The sequence below is a fragment of the Staurois parvus genome, unplaced genomic scaffold (genome assembly GCF_062004578.1).
Source record: "Staurois parvus isolate SC_StPar_1 unplaced genomic scaffold, SC_StPar_1.0 ptg000597l, whole genome shotgun sequence".
NCBI lineage: Eukaryota > Metazoa > Chordata > Amphibia > Anura > Ranidae > Staurois > Staurois parvus.
In genome coordinates, this window is record NW_028318393.1 from 1,564,087 (window position 1) to 1,585,088 (window position 21,002).

At 41.9% G+C, this 21,002-nt stretch overlaps 1 protein-coding gene across 1 annotated transcript in view; it reads left to right on the forward strand.

Annotated features, from left to right (window-relative positions):
* The window catches only part of LOC149449887 (myomegalin-like), a 415,368-nt gene that overhangs the window by 9,580 nt on the left and 384,786 nt on the right, over positions 1–21,002 (forward strand). Inside the window, exon 2 of the mRNA XM_089692642.1 lies at positions 15,656–15,732. Within this exon, the coding sequence (XP_089548768.1) occupies positions 15,656–15,732 (77 nt within the window). The remainder of the gene's footprint in view (positions 1–15,655; positions 15,733–21,002) is intronic.

Here is a 21,002-nt window from a genome sequence, read left to right on the forward strand (position 1 = left end):
ACTGTTTTTGAGGATTTCTGTCTGCACAGCATATTTATGTCTTGAGGAGTTGTTGCTTAGATTTTTTGTTATTTTGTGTTCTTTACATAGCTTGTTTCTCAAGTTTTGGCCTTTCAAATCTGGTAATCAAGCATGATACATTCTTTGTGTACTCTGGGGTATTTGTACCCTTTAGTGGTTACTTATTTTATGTGTTAGAGGACAGTTGTGTTATCTAGCTACTTTCGGGTAGATGGTAAGTAGGTTAACATTGAATCAGCCCCCATCAACCCCTAATGACAAATTTTGTGTTCAAAGTGATCAGGCAAGTAGGAAGACTTGCTTGAAAGCCACTGTATTTCCACCCAAACAAACCATTGCTTGTAGCTTCCCCTTCACTCCTCCATTGCCTGAACAACTCAAAGGGACTCCATCATGTGAGAATCAGAGATTCTGCCATTACTAAAGTCTTCTTTTAAGAGTTTTAGCTCATTGGCTTTCATGCTAAAGTTTTGGCTTCAATGCTTTCTGAATTTCTAACCTTGAACAAGTATAGAGATAAGGAATTCTGATACTCATTTACACCATGCTTGTTCTGTGTCTGTGATTCTAAAATACTATAGTTAGACACAGCCAGGCAATTAGCAATTTTTTCAGGAGCCCAGTAATGACAGACCCATACTTCTCTCACAACTGTGTTAGTGTAAGGCAGAAACTCTGCCAAAAGAGATCAAAGAACAGTAAAATTCTGCATGCGTATCTGACTAAGCACTGATGTCTTTGATCAGTTTAACCCAAATTAAAGCAGAACTTCACACTTTCAATCAACATTGATTATTTTCAGTCCTTATGCTGCCAGCATTAGTAAATTGATAAAAGTATAAAGGTATATCATGTTTTAGTTGTTTTAAACTGATTATTCACATTTTATCAGTTACTGACTATTTTCAAAGCCTAGGCAAATGATGCCATAAATCCATGCCTGCATGACTGAGCTAAGGGCAGATGGATTCCAGGAAGTAAATGCTACATAAAACATCTGCCCTTAGTCAAAATGCTAGGGGGTGTTTTTCAAAGTAAAATAGTTCCTAATTGATATACAGCTGTCACATGACCCAGCTCTTTCCCAGCCTGTCTACATAGAAATATAAGCACATTCAAAATAATAATAAAAAAGCAGCATACAGAGTAAAAATAATGAATATCAATAAACTGTTTTAAATTGTCATACAAACATATATTTGAAATCAAATCTTTATTATTTTTTGGCAATAACATGGTGTGGGTGGATTTCTGCCAATCACAGGCTATGTTACACCCCTTCAGCCTGTGTCTTAGAATAACAGGGAGGTGAAGCCTCCAACAATCTAAAAATAATATCCTGCCCCCATTGTGTTTAGCTACTTAGTGGGCAAGGAGGAGGAGGGGAGTGGGCTATCATTTACCACTGTGTATAAATTGATATGGACGCCACTAGATATAGATATATACATTATCTCACAGAACTGAGTACACCCCTCACATTTTTGTAAATATTTTATTATATCTTTTCATGTGACAACACTGAAGAAATAACATTTTGCTACAATGTAAAGTAGTGAATGTAGAGCTTGTATAACAGTGTAAATTTGCTGTCCTCTCAAACAACTGAACACACAGTCATTAATGTCTAAACCACTGGCAACAAAAACGAGTACACCCCTAAGTGAAAATGTCCAAATTGGGCCTAGAGTGACAATATTTTGTGTGGCCACCATTATTTTCCAGCACTGCCTTAACCCTCTTGGGCATGGAGTTCACCAGAGCTTCACAGGTTGCCACTGGAGTCCTCGTCCACTCCTCCCCATTATTATTGTTATTATTATTATACAGGATTTATATAGCGCCAACGGTTTGCTCAGCACTTTACATTATAGTGGGAAACAATACAGTAACAATACAGTTTCATACAAGAGGGATTTGAGGGCCCTGCTCCTTGGAGCTTACAATCTAGGAGGGAGGGGTGAATGGCACAATAGGTAATAACTGTGGGGGATGGAGTGGTTGGAAGAGTAGAGGATTCCAGTATTAGCAGAGGGCAGGATAGGCTTCCCTGAAGAGATAGGTTTTCAGTGATCGCCTAAAAGTAAGTAGAGTAGGCGATAGTCTAACAGATTGGGGTAGGGAGTTCCAGAGGATGGGTGACGCCCTGGAGAAGTCTTGGAGATGAGCATTGCGAGGAGCGAAGAGTACGGTTTGGGTGATATTTAGAGACAAGATCGGTTATGTAAATTGGGACAGTGTTGTGGACGGCTTTATATGTCATTGTTAGTGTTTTGAATTTTATCCATTGGGCAACTGGGAGCCAGTGGAGGGATTGGCAGAGAGTAGTGGCAGATACAGAACAGTTAGTAAGGTGGATGAGTCTGGCAGCAGCGTTCATGATAGACTGGAGTGGGGATAGCCTGCGAAGAGGTAGGCCAATGAGGAGGGAGTTACAATAGTCGAGGCGTGATGTGACAAGGGAGTGAATAAGTTGCTTAGTGGTTTCCAGGGTTAGGAACGGTCGTATCTTGGAGATGTTGTGGAGCTAAAGTCTGCATGATTTTGTCAGCGATTGGATCTGGGGCTGGAAGGACAGATGGGAGTCTAGCATTACACCTAGTACCCTGGCATGAGCGGATGGACTGATGATTGTGTTATCGATATTTATGGTGGTCAGTGGAGGTGGCACGGGCTTGGGGGGAATACTAAGAGCTCAGTTTTGGAAAGGTTGAGTTTGAGGAAGTGGAGTGACATCCAAGCCGATATGTCACTTAGTAGGCTAGCGATGTGAGTGGAGACTGAAGGGGTGAGGTGAGGGGTAGACAGATAGATTTGCGTGTCATCAGCATAGAGATAGTAATTGAAGCCGTGGGAGTTTATCAAGTGACCGAGGGAGGAGGTGTAGATGGAGAAGAGAAGGGGTCCAAGGACAGAACCTTGAGGGACCCCTACAGAGAGAGGGAGTGAAGAGGAGGTGGCAACGTTATAGGTAACACTGAAGGAGCGCTGCGATAGATAGGAGGAGAACCAGGAGAGAGCAGAGTCTCTGAGGCCAAGAGAGTGTAGTTTTTTGAAGAGGAGGACAACATCACGGAGCTGGTGGATGTTAGAGACTTTGCGCTCCTCCACCTTCCATTTGAGGATGCCCCACAGATGCTCAATAGGGTTTAGGTCTGGAGACATGCTTGGCCAGTCCATCACCTTTACCCTCAACTTCTTTAGCAAGGCAGTGGTCATCTTGGAGGTGTGTTTGGGGTTGTTATCATGTTGGAATACTGTCCTGCGGCCCAGTCTCCAAAAGGAGAGGATCATGCTCTGCTTCAGTATGTCACAGTATTTGTTGGCATTTATGGTTCCCTCAATGAACTGTAGCTCCCCAGTGCTGGAAGCACTCATGCAGCCCCAGACCATGACACTCCCACCACCATGCTTGACTGTAGGCAAGACACACTTTTCTTTCCGAACTGTCCACCATTGTTTATCCTCATAGATAAAATAACCAATAATAACTACCTGGTCCTGGTGGCCATCTTGGATCATCGTTATCTGGTCAGTAGCTGTTATTTTACTCTCATACTTGCTGGATGCAATAAATCATCATATATTAAGCAGTATCAAGCTATTGGGCCTCCTTTTTTTCTGGGGCTCCTTGTGAGCTTCCTACTACCCACAGAGTCATGTTTAAGGAGGACAGAGCCATGCTTAATAACTGAGAGAGCAGTCTTTTAGTAGTTTGGATATCACCACTAGAGATGAGCGAATTATTCAAAAATTTGATTCGGCTGATTCGCCGAATTTGTGGAATAAATTTGATTTGATGCGAATTTATTCGCTGCGAATTTAACTTAGGGTTTCTAGGCTTCAGAGAGCCTTTATATTAGTGCAGAACACTGTACCTTTAATTTAAATGCCCTTGGAGTCTGCTGGGGAAGAGAAATAATACTGTCAGTCAGTATGACATGCAGATGAGTGCCGTCGATCTTAGAATCACCGCACACTTCACTCATTTGGGCAGTCACGGGGCCAAAACCAGAGTGTGGAGCCACAGTGTGGCGGTGGAGGCAGCAGCAATGGGAGGCCATACAGCACCCTATGACAAAATGGAACCCACCAGCAGTGTGAGGAGACCTGAAAGTGGCACATGGCAGAGTGTGGCGATGGAGACAGCAGCAATGGGAGGCCGTACAGGGACCCATGGCACACTCTGGACCTGGCAGCAGCATGAGGAGGCGGTACAGGGGCCCATGGCAAGAAGAAGAAGAAGAAGAAGTAGGATGAGGAAGAAGAAGAAGAAGAAGAAGTAGGATGAGGAAGAAGAAGAAGAAGAAGTAGGAAGAAGAAGTAGGAAGAAGTAGGAAGAAGAAGTAGGAAGAAGTAGGAAGAAGAAGTAGGAAGAAGAAGTAGGAAGAAGAAGAAGAAGAAGAAGAAGGATGATGAGGAGGAAGAAGAATAAGAAGTAGGATGATGAGGAGGAAGAAGAAGAAGTAGGATGATGATGAGGAAGAAGAAGAGGAAGAAGAAGAAGTAGGATGATGAGGAGGAAGAAGAAGAAGAAGAAGTAGGATGATGAGGAGGAAGAAGAAGAAGAAGAAGAAGAAGTAGGATGATGAGGAGGAAGAAGAAGAAGAAGTAGGATGATGAGGAGGAAGAAGAAGAAGAAGTAGGATGATGAGGAGGAAGAAGAAGAAGAAGTAGGATGATGAGGAGGAAGAAGAAGAAGAAGTAGGATGAGGATGAAGAAGAAGAAGAAGAAGAAGTAGGATGAGGATGAAGAAGAAGAAGAAGAAGAAGTAGGATGAGGATGAAGAAGAAGAAGAAGAAGAAGTAGGATGAGGATGAAGAAGAAGAAGAAGTAGGATGAGGATGAAGAAGAAGAAGAAGAAGTAGGATGAGGATGAAGAAGAAGAAGAAGAAGAAAAAGAAGAAGAAGAAGAAGTAGGATGAGGATGAAGAAGAAGAAGAAGAAGTAGGATGAGGATGAAGAAGAAGAAGAAGTAGGATGAGGATGAAGAAGAAGAAGAAGAAGTAGGATGACGATGAAGAAGAAGAAGAAGAAGTAGGATGACGATGAAGAAGAAGAAGAAGAAGAAGAAGGATGAGGATGAAGAAGAAGAAGAAGTAGGATGAGGATGAAGAAGAAGAAGAAGTAGGATGAGGATGAAGAAGAAGAAGAAGTAGGATGAGGATGAAGAAGAAGAAGAAGTAGGATGAGGATGAAGAAGAAGAAGAAGAAGTAGGATGAGGATGAAGAAGAAGAAGAAGAAGTAGGATGAGGATGAAGAAGAAGAAGAAGTAGGATGAGGATGAAGAAGAAGAAGTAGGATGAGGATGAAGAAGAAGAAGAAGAAGTAGGATGAGGATGAAGAAGAATTCCATTCCAGCAAAAAGTGTATCTGCAGAGAGCTCCGCTATTTCTGACAGTTCTCTGACAGTTCCTTCACATTTACAGCAGTTGAAACATTGTATCTATTTGTTTCCGAATAAAAACATCTGTATCCTAAATGGAAACAAATAGATACAATGTTTCAACTGCTGTACATGTGAAGGAACTGTCAGAGAACTGTCAGAAATAGCGGAGCTCTCTGCAGGGACACTTTTTGCCGGCTGTAGAAGGGATGAAAATCGGCGGATCGGGGAAAATTCGATTCGTGCATCCGAAGTTTGCTAATATTCGGATTCGACGCGAATCGAATTTTTCCTAATATTCGAAACGAATTCCACTTCCCCAGGTTCGATTCGCTCATCTCTAATCACCACCTTTTGAATTTACCACAGAGATCTCTGTGATCCTCTCAGCACTTAACCCACTGGGATATTGTGGACTGGGCACTCACAATCATTACCGATTAGTCACGACGCAGTGACAGGAATAGCATATGTGTGGACTATATCTTTGCACTTTATTGTTATTTGCACCATGGTGTGTTATGTACAGTTTTTAATAATAATTTGTGTACATCGAGACACTTGATTTTAAGCATTTCAAGCACTTTATTTATTTATGTTATATGCATTATTTATGCTCTTCCAGCGCTGCACCCTCTGCTTATATAGATAACCCAAGATGGCTGCCGATTGAACTTTCACAAAATGGCATCTAAACAGGCTATAATTGTGTATCCTGAGTGTGCGCAGTCTCTTGGAGTCAGTTGGGTTTTGTGTGAGTGAAGTGTACCCAATGATCAGATGGGTGGCTGCATTCGGATCTCTGTCTATCTGACTTTCTCTTTTATCTACTGGCACACAACACATTCATGAAATTTGAATAAACCAGCCCGGAAGGTAGTACCTTCTTCCTATTGGTGCATTTGTCTAATAATCCAGCCAACATTTATTTTTTTCTTACCATCCTTTTGCCACTGGGTGTCCCTCTAAGATAAGTCCTGACTATTTTGAGTTTACTTGGAAACTGAAGTACCATATTTTTCGCTCCATTAGACGCACTTTTTCCCCCCCAAAAAAATGAGGGGAAATGTCTGTGTGTCTTATGGAGCAAATATGGACTGGCCGGCCCGGTATTCCCCCCAATGCCGCCATGTTAGAATACCGGGCCGGCCGTTTGGCTCTCCTGTGCAGCAGAACCTGCTCCTCGGTCCTACCTTTTCCTCGGTCCAGCTGTGTCCTCATCACCTCATCATATTTAGTGTGGGCACCCGGCTGTGACAGCTTGCTGCACTTTATGAATGGCCCTGTAGTCTTCTGGGACCTGTCACGTGTCCCAGAAGACTACGGGGAGAGAGGCAATCACAGCGGAAGTGGGAGCAGATACCTTTCAAATTTGAGTACCCACTCCCCTAAAGTCTGCAGTCTCTGGTCATCTCCTGTACTATGTCCGCAGTCTCTGGTCATCTCCTGTACTGTGTCCACAGTCTCTGATCATCTCCTGTACTGTGTCCGCAGTCTCTGGTCATCTACTGTACTATGTCCGCAGTCTCTGGTCATCTCCTGTAGTATGCCCGCAGTCTCTGGTCATCTCCTGTAGTATGTCCACAGTCTCTGGTCATCTCCTGTAGTATGTCCACAGTCTCTGGTCATCTCCTGTAGTATGCCTGCAGTCTCTGGTCATCTCCTGTAGTATGCCTGCAGTCTCTGGTCATCTCCTGTATTATGTCCGCAGTCTCTGGTCATCTCCTGTTCTAAGTCCGCAGTCTCTGGTCATCTCCTGTACTAAGTCCGCAGGCTCCGGTCATCTCCTGTACTATGTCCGCATTCTCTAGTCATCTCCTGTATTATGTCCACAGTCTCTGGTTATCTCCTGTACTATGTCCACAGTCTATGGTCATCGCCTGTAGTACATCTGCAGTCTCTGGTCATCTCCTGTACTATGTCTGCAGTGTCTGGTCATCTCCTGTACTATGTCCACAGTCTCTGGTACATCTCCTGTAGTACATCTGCAGTCTCTGGTCATCTCCTGAAGTATGTCCACAGTCTTTGGTCATCTCCTGTACTATGTCCACAGTGTCTGGTCATCTGTACTATGTCCACAGTGTCTGGTCATCTCCTGTACTATGTCCGCAGTCTCTGGTCATCTCCTGTACTATGTCCACAGTCTCTGGTACATCTCCTGTAGTACGTCCGCAGTCTCTGGTCATCTCCTGTAGTATGTCTGCAGTCTCTGGTCATCTCCTGTAGTATGTCTTCAGTCTCTGGTCATCTCCTGTAGTATGTCCACAGTCTATGGTAATCGCTTGTAGTACATCTGCAGTCTCTGGTCATCTCCTGTACTATGTCTGCAGTCTCTGGTCATCTCCTGTAGTACGTCCACATGTCTGCAGTCTCTGGTCATCTCCTGTACTATGTCTGCAGTCTCTGGTCATCTCCTGTAGTATATCCAAAGTCTCTGGTCATTCCCTGTACTATGTCTGCAGTCCATTGGTTCAGAATATTTTCTTGTTTTCCTCCTCTAAAACCTAGGTGCGTCATTTTATGGAGCGAAAAATACGGTAACTAATTTGTTATAGGGAAAGATTAATATTTCACTATAAGAAATTGGACTTTGTGAAAACTATATAAATGCCTTGGAGGGTAGATACTATTCCAGTATTTTAAATATAAAACAGTAAAGAGTTGTAGTTTTATATATACAGATTAAAATAATTTTTATGCACATATACATATATCTATATACAGTGGATATAAAAAGCCTACACACCCCTGTTAAAATGTCAGGTTTCTGTGATGTAAAAAAAGTATACAAAAATAAATAATTTCAGAACTTTTTCCATCTTTAATGTGACCTATAAACTGTACAACTCAATTGAAAAACAAACTGAAAACTTTTAGGGGGGGAGTAAACATAAAAAACTAGCATAATGTGGTTGCATAAGTGTGCACACCCTCTTATAACTGGGGATGTAGCTGTGTTCAGAATTAAGCAATCACATTCATGATCATGTTAAATAGTTGTCAGTACACACCTACCATCATTTAAAGTGCCTCTTATTAACCCCAAATAAAGTTCAGCTGTTCTAGTAGGTCTTTCCTGACATTTTCTTAGTCGAATGCTGCAGCAAAAGCCATGGTCTGCAGAGAGCTTCCAAAGCATCAGAGGGATCTAATTGTTAAAAGGTACCAGTCAGGAGAAGGGTACAAAAGAATTTCCAAGGCATTAGATATACCGGGTGTCGGCAACCCGCGGCTCCAGAGCCGCATGCGGCTCTTTTTCACCTTGGCTGCGGCTCCGGAGCACACTGCCCACCAGGTGACAGGCAATAGGGCAGCAATGGGCAAACTACGGCCCGGCGGACCTTTTAATCCGGCCTGCGGAGCTAGGCTCCCGCTAGGCTCCTCTCACAGTCCGCCCTGAAGACCGGTGTAGCATGAAAATCTGTCCCTTATGAGGATCTGTCCCCCTCGACGTATCTGCGCATGTGCCGGAGATCGCCGATCGGCTGCTAATGCCTGAAACTAGCACATGCGCAGATACGTCGAGGGGGACAGATCCTCATAGGAGACAGATTTTCATGCTACACCTGAACGGCGCGGGAACACGGCGAGAGGAACGCGCGCAGCAAAGGTAAGTGAATTGACACAGAGGGGACTTGGGGACTTAATATGGAGGATGAATTAATATGGGGGATGAATTACTATGGGGGATGAATTACTATATGGGGGATGAATTACTATATGGGGGATGTATTTCAGTTTTAAAAATGTGGCTCTCAAAATAAATTTCAATCGTGGTTTTGGCGAGATTTGGCTCAGTTGAAAAAAAAGGTTGCCCACCACTGACCTAAGGCTATGATTGTGATTATGACGATACATTGTGGCCCTGATTAACCCTTTGCTTACTGGGCCCTTAAACCCCCTTCATGACCAGAGCGCTTTTTGCAATATATGCAGTGTCGGATTTGTTTTAAATGTTGCAATGGTTTTGCGGCTCCCAGTCTTTTTTTCCCTCTCGGAAACGGGTCCAAGTGGCTCTTTATGTCTTAAAGGTTGCAGACCCCTGAGATATACCATGAAACACAGTGAAGACAGTCATCACCAAGTGGAGAGAATATGAGTGACATTACCAAAAACTGGATGTCCCTCCAAAATTGATGAAAAGACAAGAGGAAAACTGGTCTGGAAGGCTGCCAAGAGGCCTACAGCAACATTAAAGGAGCTGCAGGAATATCTGGTAAGTACTGGCTGTGTGATACATGTGACAACAATCTCCCGTATTCTTCATATGTCTGGTTATGGGGTAGAGTGGCAAGACAGAAGCCTATTCTTACGGAAAAAAAACATCCAAGCACGGCTAAATTTTGCAAAAACACATCTGAAGTCTCCCAAAAGCATGTGGGAAAATGTATTATGGTCTGATGAAACCAAGGTTGAACTTTTTGGCCATAATTCCAAAAGATATGTTTGGTGCAAAAACTAAACTGCACATCACCAAAAGAACAGCATACCCACAGTGAAGCATCGTGGTGGCAGCATCATGCTTTGGGGCTGTTTTTCTTAACTGGGGCCTTAGTCAAGGTAGAGGGAATTATGAACAGTTCCAAATACCAGTCAATTGTGGCAGAAACCTTCAGGCTTCTGATAGAATGCTGAACATGAAGTAGAACTTCATCTTTCAGAATGATAACGACCCAAAGTATACATCCAAATCAACAAAGGAATGGCCTCACCAGAAGATTAAAGTTTTGGAATGGCCCAGCTAGAGCGAAGACCTGAATCCGATCAAAAATCTGTGGGGTGATCTGAAGAGGGCTGTGCACAGGAGATGCCCTCGCAATCTGACAGATTTGGAGTGTTTTTGCAAGGAAGAGTGGGCAAATATTGCCAAGTCAAGATGTGCCATGCTGATAGACTCATACCCAAAAAGACTGAATGCTGGAATAAAATCAAAAGCTGCTTCAACAAAGTATTAGTTTGCACATTTATGAAACCATACTATTTTAGTTTTTTATTTTTACTTCCCTCCACCTGAAAGATTTCAGTTTGTTGTTCAACTGAGTTGTACAGTTTATAGGTCACATTAAAGGTGGAAAAAATTCTGAAATGACTTTTCTTTGTCTCATTTTTTTACATCACAGAAACCTGACATTTTAACATTGTTTGACATTTGTCTCATACAGTCCAAAGATAAAAATGATAATGTACTTTTTTCATAAAATTTCTGACAACAGGCTCATTACAAATATTTTAATACTCCATAAACTTTAAATGAACGTGCTACTTCCAAGCAAGAAACACTTTGTGACATTAAAAAAGTACAAATTACCATTCCTTCATGACCAAGAAAAACAGTTAGGTCTCCTGGTGAAGTTAATGCTCCAATATTGGCTAACATCATAAATGGCCAACCTCCATATAGGCAAGTATCTTCCTTTTGTTATGCAGACAATCACAATCTTTGCTGGTGTCTGAAATCATTTGTGCTTACCCCGGAGTAGATGGCAGGCTGGAGGAAAATCATTTGCATTTTATTGCAATTGCCTGCATGTCTCAAGGACAGCAAGGGTTACGGAGATGGCTGGTGACTGATACTTTTTACAATACAAGTGGAATTCAAGTGGATTCTAGTGGATTTATGTGAGTTTACTTCTTGGAGAATAAATGAGTGAGACATCGGGGTTGGTTTACTAAAGGCAATGGGACTTTGCAAAGGAATTTTCCCCTTGCTTAGTGAAAGGGGTGACACTGCTGGCTTCCAGCATCATATTATGTGCAAGCAAAAATACTGTTTTTTTGGACTGTTTTTTTTTTCCTTGCTTGTGATTTGGGTATTCTTTGTAAAGGAATTTTCATCACAAGTGAACAGTCTATTTTCCTTTAGTAAATGACCCCCCCCGAGAAATAGTTGCTTTTATTATTTATAAAACATGCATTAAAATGATATCTTATTGATGATTGATCTGTGGAACCTCCCATTCGAAACATATGTGAACAAGTTTCTTACATTGCAACTGTGGAGAGATATATAATACACTGTAATAACTCCAGGTTTGTTAAATTCCTTTCCACGCAATAGAACATTATGCCTTGGAGCAAAGAATGTCCTGTGGTGACATTGCTATAAATAGGACTAACGGGGATGATACATGATCCCTTCTAAACTGTACAGAGAAACCTGTCGAGGGATGGCTGCCGTATAGTGGCGTTTCTCTCCAGCTGGATACATTTTGTATTTATATTTTAATATTTTAACATTGTATTCAGGGGTGGACTGACAACTCATGGGGACCCCGGGCAATAGGGGATCATGGGGCCCCTGTGTCCTTGCCCAAACTCAAAAAAGCCTATGAAAAAGGTACCAGGGGCATCTCATGGGACCCCTACTGACCCCTGGCCCTCGGGCAGTGCCCGAGTTTCCAAATGGTCAATCCACCCCTGGTTTATACTTTAATGCTGTTTCCCATATTACCAAGACTGTGATTATGTGCTACACACTACAATTACAAAGTGACCTTAATTATTAAGGGGTTTTGTACATTTGATATTCCTCAAAGAGCAATACTTTATTTTAGGTTTGTTTAAAAATTGTTCTCATATTCAAAAAGAAAACTAGATCTTAGGCTCTGTCCGCATGTTGCTAATTCAACTGTAGCTCAGTTGCTGTTTCATATTAATTAATATAAACACAAAACCAAAAATGTAATATATTGCAGTTTACCAATCATTCGATGTGGTGGCTTTATTAGTTTTCTTTTTTATGTTTTTTTTCCCCTTCTGTTTTCACCTGGTGATCTGGCCAGTAACACACCCCCTGTATTAGGGTGCCTACACTCCAGATGAAGCAGCAACAGAGATATGTTTGGACAGCAGCATTGTCAGTCTGGGGGTACGGTAGTGTTAGATGTACTAGCAGATTTAAATAAATTAACACATTGAAGCCAAAACTCCAGCTAACACTTTATAGGCAGTTACAGCAACAGCTTTTCTTTTTGGGAAAAAAGGTTTTACATAAATAAAAGTTGATCATTGTAATCACCCCTATGATAAATGGTTTGTCTCAGACCTCTAACTGCTTTCTAGTATATCCTATCCCCAGCACACACACATTGCTTCCCACTATCTATGCCAATAAAGAGAGATGGCCCCTCCAGTACACAGAGCAATCCTTCCTATATTCTGGATTGTAAAAAGAGGGAAAAGCACTGGAGGCTTAACACCCTCATTGAGTATACTGCCATCTCTTCACTCAACCTAGGTATCCAGTTACCACCCTTCTCTCCCACTCCTTGGCAGCAGAATGCCTCCTTTTCACAGTTAGCAGTACTGGAATTTTGTTGTGCACAGTTAAATATACACTCTTTTGGCCCATGTATTACCTGTCTCTCTGTTCTGCAACTCAGTGTTGCATTCCCTAAAGTGGTATTAAACCCAAAACCAGAAATGTAATATATTGCAGCTTACCAATCCTTAGATGTGCTGCATTAGTTTTCTCTTTTTAGGCTTTTTCTCCTGCTTTTACCTGGTGATCTGGCCAATAACATACCGTACCTCCTGTATTAGAGTGCCCCAACTCTGGATGAAGGAGCACAGGGGCACCTTTGGATAGCAGCACTGTTAATCTGAGGGAAAGGGAGTGTTAGATGTATTAGTAGATTTAGATACACTAACAAATTGAAACCAAACTGCAGCTCACACTTTATAAGCAGTTAGTGCAAATTTTTTTTGGGGGGATAAAGGCTTTACATAAATAAAAGCTAATCATTGTGAGCACCCCATCAGTGGTAAATGGTTTGTCTCATAACTGTAATTGCTACATTTGCAGGCGAGCTTTTTCTTTTTTAAAAATACAACATAGTTACTGGCTGGATCACCAGATGAAAATAAGGGAAAGAAAGCCTAACAAAGAAAACTAATACAGCCATCACATCTAAGAATTGGTAAGCTACAATATAATAGATGTTTGCTTTTGGGTTTATTACTGCTTTAAAACTATCTTTAGCAATGTTACTTCCTGTGTGTCTACTAACAATAGTAATTCAAATGGCATCGGAAAATTGTTATCATGTACAATTTTAAAATTTCAGTTTTAAATGTTTGTGACAATTTTGGAACTCAAAATATAGCAGATTGGTTAGCAGCCTATTTCATTAAGACATGTTTGTACATATACTGTTTTATTGTAATAAAACTTCTTTTTTAACTGTACTGTTGTTTGTGTTGTACCTCACATAAAGTTCAATGGGCGTTTGAAATACTACAAATACTATTGTAATTCAAGATGGAGGTACATCACCTCACACACTGGATCACGTTATATTATTATTGTGTGCTTACTTCTCTCTCCATTTCTCCATCCTGTACCCTCAATGGATTGCATAGACTTGGAAGTAATTGCATGCTGAGGTAGTATACGTTCTTATTAGGTGATACCCCAGTGTATTCTATTATAATACTTCCTTACAAGCGTGGCACCCTCCTAGCTAGGTTGCTAACAATTTAAGGAAAAAATTTTTTTGGGCTCCCCTTTAGCCAGTGGAGGAAAGTTTGATTGCTTTTGGCTGTTCTGAATTCTGCTTGTTGCAGGCTCTGCTGCTTTTCTACTGGATTCTGGTAGGTTCCAAGATTTAGTGGGTGGAAGAGGCAGCCACTTACCTGCATATTCATGCAGCATCAGCCAATCCCTGGTACGAAGAATGGTCAGTAGGGGGCTGATGTGTGTATAAATAGGCTGGGCCCTGGAACAGCAGGGTCCTTGTTCCTATGGGAGAAGACCCAGGCTGAGGCTGAGTGCTGATGCCCTCTAGGCTGAGAGCTGCAGCTTAGAAGAAGTTTATCTGGATCCCAGCTTCAGCTAGAGCTAGGTGATCCACATCCAGAGTCTCTGAAGAAGAGTTCGGGAAATCCACAGAAGATCTAACCTGGAGGCACCCAGTACAGAGACTGGCTGGTACTGCAAAAAAGCATTAAAGTACACAGAGCACAGTGAGTACAAGCCTAAAAGATCTCAGAGATTGTCTTTGCCACTATTTGGGAGAGCTCAATCCTCTCCCCCCCAAATTACCCTTCCCAGCATATATAATCATCACCATCTCTCCTCCTCCACAAACGTTTCATCCCAACCCAAGTACAAATGATTCTTACCCCTTCCCCTCCTTTCACTGTGGTCTCAGTACAATTCCCCCACCTGTAAGATCCACCCCCAGCCTTCAAACTTACAGGTGGGAAATTGCTGCAGGGGAGAAGAGGTTGTGAGCTGTGCTTTACCCCTCCTGTCATACCAGTACTCCTCCATGCAGCACATGAAACAGGACCCATAGATCAGACTGTACATGATTACTGCCCCCCAGCCACATTTGCTGCTGCCGGAAGATGAGCAGTCTTTAGAGGACATAGGGGGCGGTAATCATACCGTGTCCAACCCCTTGAATCCAGTATTACCTGCAGTATGGAATGACAGGAGGGGGAGAGCACAACCGCTGTCACTTCACTTTACTTCCTTGCTCCAGGATGCCCTTCCCTTCCTTGTTCTGAGTGTGGATAAAGGGAGAGGAGCTCAGCTACCAGGCACATTATCCATGGGGTGTCCTGCCTAGGGGGGCACAAGTAAACTCTGGTGAGGGCACAGTCCACTCCAGCAGTTTAGAGACGGTTAACTGCTGTGTGCCTGGCACATGTCTGGCTGCCATGTGCCTCCCAGGGACTGGAACCTGCGATAAATCAGCCAGCCCAGTCTGGGATCTGGGGTCTGTGCTACACAAGGACAGTGATACATGAGAGGCATATTTCAAGTGAGCGAATCCACTGTTTCCTAGCTTAGACCAAACCAGCTGGATCTCCTGTAGGTTTCCATGCAGATGAAAAACATTTTACACACTTTTTTTACACACTTGTTTAAGCAGTGATCATGCTTAAGATGGTAAATTAAATAAATCCTTTCATGAAAGTAAAATAGAGAATGCCATTGCTGATAATTAATGCTGATGAGTTTTCTGACTTTCATGCAGATATTTCAATGTCTTGGATCACTAACCCAAAACAACCTTAGAGATAAGGAATTCTGACTTGTCCCTGACTTTTAGTTGCTGCGCATTTTGTTAAAGGTTTGTCATTCACAAGCATTGGATGGGGCCACCAATCTTAGACCACATGTCTCTCTTATGATTAATGTTCTTTAATATCACACAAACTGATAACAGTTTATTCTAAGTCAAAGAAATTTTGCGGAAATGCTATTTTATACTAATTGAGCTTTTCTCATCCACAGACTATCAAGCTCAGAGTGGAAGTGGAGAGCTTGAGGAAAGAACTTCAAGAGAAACAACAGCTTTTGGATGAGGCTTGGTATGTTAGTAATGACAGATTTCTCTGTGAATATACTGTATATGAATTGTCATAACTATTTAATTGAAAGTCATATATATATATCAACAGGTGCATGCATGTACTGTAGGTTTAAAATACAGATGAATTTAGAGATCTAGGGTGTAAGTTGAAAGGAAGGACTAGCATATTGTGTGCATGTACAGTACAGGAAAGACAGAGGGAATGTGAAGAATCAAATGCATGGCTTAAAGCAGTAGTAAACCACGTCGATTAAAAAAAAAAAAACAATCCCCTGCAAGGTAAAGACATAAAGTGCTAGTATACATCGCATATGAGCGCATCATGTAAAACTTACCTTAAAATGAATCCCTCCAGTGGCATGCTGTCACCACTGTAGAGGCTTCCATCTTTACCTGGTCTTCCTTCTGGGTTTGCCAGCTCCGGCCAACTGACTGGCTGGGCCGTGATGACGTCACTGCCACGCATGTGCACGGGGGTCTTGGGACACAGCACATTGCTTTGAAGGAACGGCCATTCCTTCAGAGTGCATGCGCCATCTGCAAAAAAACCTGAATATCTCCTAAACAGTATACATTTAGGAGATATTCATTTTACCTACAGGTAAGCTTTATTATTAGCTTATCTGCAGGTAAAAATATACAAAGTGGGTTTACTACCACTTTAAAGCCCTGGTGCCCAACAAGCACAGGACTGCACTGGCAGTCTTTAGTGGTGGAACTGTAAGCTGTCAGTAACGGCTCTGGGCTTTTACTCCTATTACAGAGCACTCCATGAAAGCTCTTAGTTTCAGAGGACTATAAACACAATGCCAAGCAATGCATTTCTCCTTATTCAGGAGGCCAGAAAAGAGCTGATGCAGCTCTGTCCTCTTACTGTTACTGTTATAATGATCTATTGCTGGCTGATTTCAGTTAGTACTAGATTACTACTAGATATGAACTGTTTCTATAAAGTTGCATGGGAGGGGACATTTTTATTATTACAAATACCCAGAAAGAAATACTGCTAAAGGATCAGAGCCAGAATTTAAGCGTGGTTACATGGCTCCCATCTTGTGTTATGTCACCAGAACAGTTGTACTGTCATGCGAGCCATAGCAGTACTGCAATACATAAGCCAGATCAGTGTCAGGTTAGTAGATACAGATTGGTGTCACACTGCAAGACCTAGAGACAATACCACCAGGTTATCAGGTACCATGAAGCCATTTTAACAGAGACAGTGTTACTGTTCATGGTTGCAAAATGATATTAAAGTGTTACTAAACCCAGGACCCTGCATTCACTATATCTGGTCTCCCACAGTACACAGAACATGGTAATGCAATTATTTTAGTAAATTTAAACTGCTAAATACCTTTTCTCATCAGCAGTATGTAGCAGTCTTGTGACTTCTATCAGTGTCCAGCTGAGCACTAGTTAAAGCTTGTAGGAGGAGTTTTCATTCTCCTCTGCCTGTCCTATGAGGCTGCATAACCCCTGACCTCTGTCTGGACAGTGCTGATTGCCCTGTGCTGATCACATGCACTCCCTCAAGAAAAAAAAAACCTCTCTAGCAATATGCACTAAACTGAGCATGTGAAGAATGGCTATGGGTTCAGTCTGTTTTATCAGGAGATAAAACATGGACATTTGAACAAGAGTAGGGGCAGAGAAATCCACAATCCACAATTTAAAGTATTTTTAAAGGTTCAAGGTTTTCATTTTATGCATGAAGGTAAAAAACCTTCTCTGTGCAGCAGTCCCCCTAATACTTACCTCTCGGGGACTCTGCCTCCCTCCTCCTTGGCTGAGACAGCAGCTGTCAAGCACAGCCAGTGAGCCAATGTGGTTTCCTGAGGTTTTACACCTGGTGCTCTCCAGCAAATAGGATGTTTAATTTTTTTTTATTTTCTGCCACCACTGGAAGTTTTTTTTTATGTCTATGTACAGTTGCAAGAAAAAGTATGTGAACCCCGTGGGATTACGTGGAGTTTTGCATGAATTGGGCATAAAATGTGCTCTGAACGTCATCTAAGTCACAACAATAGAAGAACACAGTCTGCTGAACATAATATTACACAAACATTAGATGTTGCCATGGTTTAATTGCACATAACATGTAAAGATTCACAGTGCAGGGAGGAAAAGGTATGTGAGGCCCTAGCTTAATGACTTCTCCCAGAGCTAATTGGAGCCAGGAGTGAGCCAACCTTGACTCCAATCAGTGTGATGATATTGGATGTGTTGCTGACAGCTGTCCTGCCCTTAAAAAACACACACCTGTTTTGGGTTTACTGGTTTCAAGAAGCACTGTCTGATGTGAACCATGCCTCACAGAAAAGAGCTCTCAGAAGACCCACGATCAAAAATTGTTGACTTGCATGAAGCTGGAAAGGGTTACAAAAGTATCTCCTTGAGCCTTGATGTTCATGTGTCCACAATAAGACAGACTGTCTACAAATGGAGAAAGTTTAGCACTTTTGCTACTCTCCCTAGGCGCGGTCGTCCTGTAAAAATGACTGCAAGAGCACAGTGCAGAATGCTGCATGAGGTAAAGAAGAATCCCAGAGTGTCAGCTATAGACCTACAGAAATCTCTGGCACATGCTAACATTTTTGTTCACACATCTACAATAAGGAAAACATTAAACAAGAATGGAATACATGGGAGGACACCACGGAGGAAGCCATTGCTGTCCAAAAAAAATATTGCAGCACGTTTGAAGTTTGCAAAAGAGCACCTGGATGTTCCACAGCACTACTGGCAAAATATACTGTGGACAGATGAAACCAAGATTGAGTTGTTTGGGAAGAAGACATAACACTATGTGTGGAGAAAAAAAAGGCACAGCACACCAACATCAAAACCTCATCCCCACTGTAAAACATGGCGGAGGGAGCATCATGGTTTGGGGCTGCTTTTCTGCCTCAGGGCCTGAACGGATTGTTGTCATTGATGGGAAAATGAATTCCAGAGTTTATCAAGACATTTTGAAGGAAAACGTACGACCATCTGTCCGCCAACTGAAGCTCCGCAGAGGATGGGTGATGCAACATGACAATGACCCAAAGCATACAAGTAATTCAAGAAAACAATGGCTGCAACAGCTCAGAATACGCCTTCTGGAGTGGCCCAGTCAGAGTCCTGACCTCAACCCAATTGAAATGCTGTGGCATGACCTTAAGAGAGCGATTCACACCAGACATCCCAAGAATATTGCTACACTGAAACAGTTTTGTGAAGAGGAGTGGTCCAAAATTACTCCAGATCGTTGTGCAGGTCTGATCTGCAACTACAGGAAACGTTTGATTGAGGTTATTGCTGCCAAAGGAGGGTCAACCAGTTATTAAGTCCAAAGGTTCACATACTTTTTCCTCCCTGCACTGTGAATGTTTACATGTTATGTGCAATTAAACCATGGCAACATCTAATGTTTGTGTAGTATTATGTTCAGCAGACTGTGTTCTTCTATTGTGACTTAGATGACGTTCAGAGCACATTTTATGCCCAATTCATGCAAAACTCCACGTAATCCCAAGGGGTTCACATACTTTTTCTTGCAACTGTAACTGATGATTTTTCTCATTTTAAAATGTACTTTTTTTTCAAATGGCCCATTTAGACTGCATTGTGCTAATGCAATGTGTTATGCTTTAGAACAGTCCATTGGTTATGAATTGGCTGCCAGCACAGCATAATGCACTACAAAATGCACCTGATCTTTTTCTTTATTGCAGGGCATGACAATGCATAGCATGTGCCTTGTGGTGCACTGGAGTGGAAATGTTTTGTCTATTATTATAATAGTGCATAGGGTGCGAATAAAGCAAAAATGAACTCCTACAATAAATACAATGATAAAACACTACCATGGGTATTTTATTTAATGCCACTCAGTGGGGTGATGGGAGGTTTTTGAATGGAAATACCTAAATATGCCTTAAAAGCATCCTTTTGTAATCCATTGTACACTAGAACACACACATGGAGAGAGAGGGGAAGTACTAGAAGCCAATTAGGGGTATTACATTGGTCAAATGATGACAATGAATGTCATCAAAGGAGAAGAGGACAAAGAGATGAGTTCCTCAATCTGCTGATGGTGCGCCTTCATTGTCCAGTCAAAGGCAGATGGCAAGTAGTTGACTGGGTTGTATTGCTTAAAGTGTTACTAAACCCAGGACCCTGCATTCACTATATCTGGTTTTCCACAGTACACAGAACATGGAAATTCAATTATTTTAGTAAATATAAACTGCTAAATACCTTTTCTCTTCAGCAGTATATAGTCTTGTGACTTCTATCAGTGTCCCACTGAGTGCTAGTTAATCTTATAGAAGGAGTTTTCATTCTCCTTTGACTGTCCTATGAGGCTGCATGACCCCTGACCCTCTGTCTGGACAGCAATGATTGACCCTGTGCCGATCACATGCACCCTCTAGCAATACACACCAAACTGATGTGAAGAGTGCCTCTTAGGGCTCTGTACTATCAGAAGATAGATTGGGGCCATAGAAGAAGGGGTGGATCAGAGAGGACAGGATCAAACTGCTGTTTTACACAATGCAGAGGATTAACCCCTTAGATTCTACAGTGAGTATAACAAACATGCTTTACTACATACACAGACTGATTTTTCTGTTGTGGGTTTTGTAACACTTTAACTGCTGTACAGAAAAGTCAGATCACCACACTCTTTTGGCAGGTAAATAATCTCACATATATGTATTTCAACGTTGGATTTCTTTGCTTGCCTGGATTGAGCTCATTGGTCTTATTTATTACAGAAAACTGTAGCTTTGCTTCAAAGGTGCATTCCAGGCAACTGAAAATTAAACCTTCAAATGCATAAGGAAATACTGTAAACTCTTTTTAGTCAGTAAATGAGACAGAAGTGACATATTAGCAGGTGGCTGACACCTCACCCAAGGTATACTTTGTCTTGGCAAATGGCACTTTTCTTTGAGTTCACCATTAACTCTACCTTATGAATGGAATGCTATATGTGATGTACTCTAAAGATATGACTTTTTCCGTCACTGCCAAATATTACCACATTGTCTAGGCAGGCAATGGCAAAATGCTGATGGGGCTGAGGAAATTGTCCATCATCCTCTGTAACATTCTAGAAGTTCCTTGGAGGGCAATGGGCATGCTAGCTTAGTGGAAAAGACCATCAAGTGTTAAAAATGCTGTTTTGTCTTTTGGGAAACCTGCCAACAACTCCTGTTGAGACCAAGTATTTTCAAATCTCATATCAGGAGATATTACCTTATAGAAGCTTAT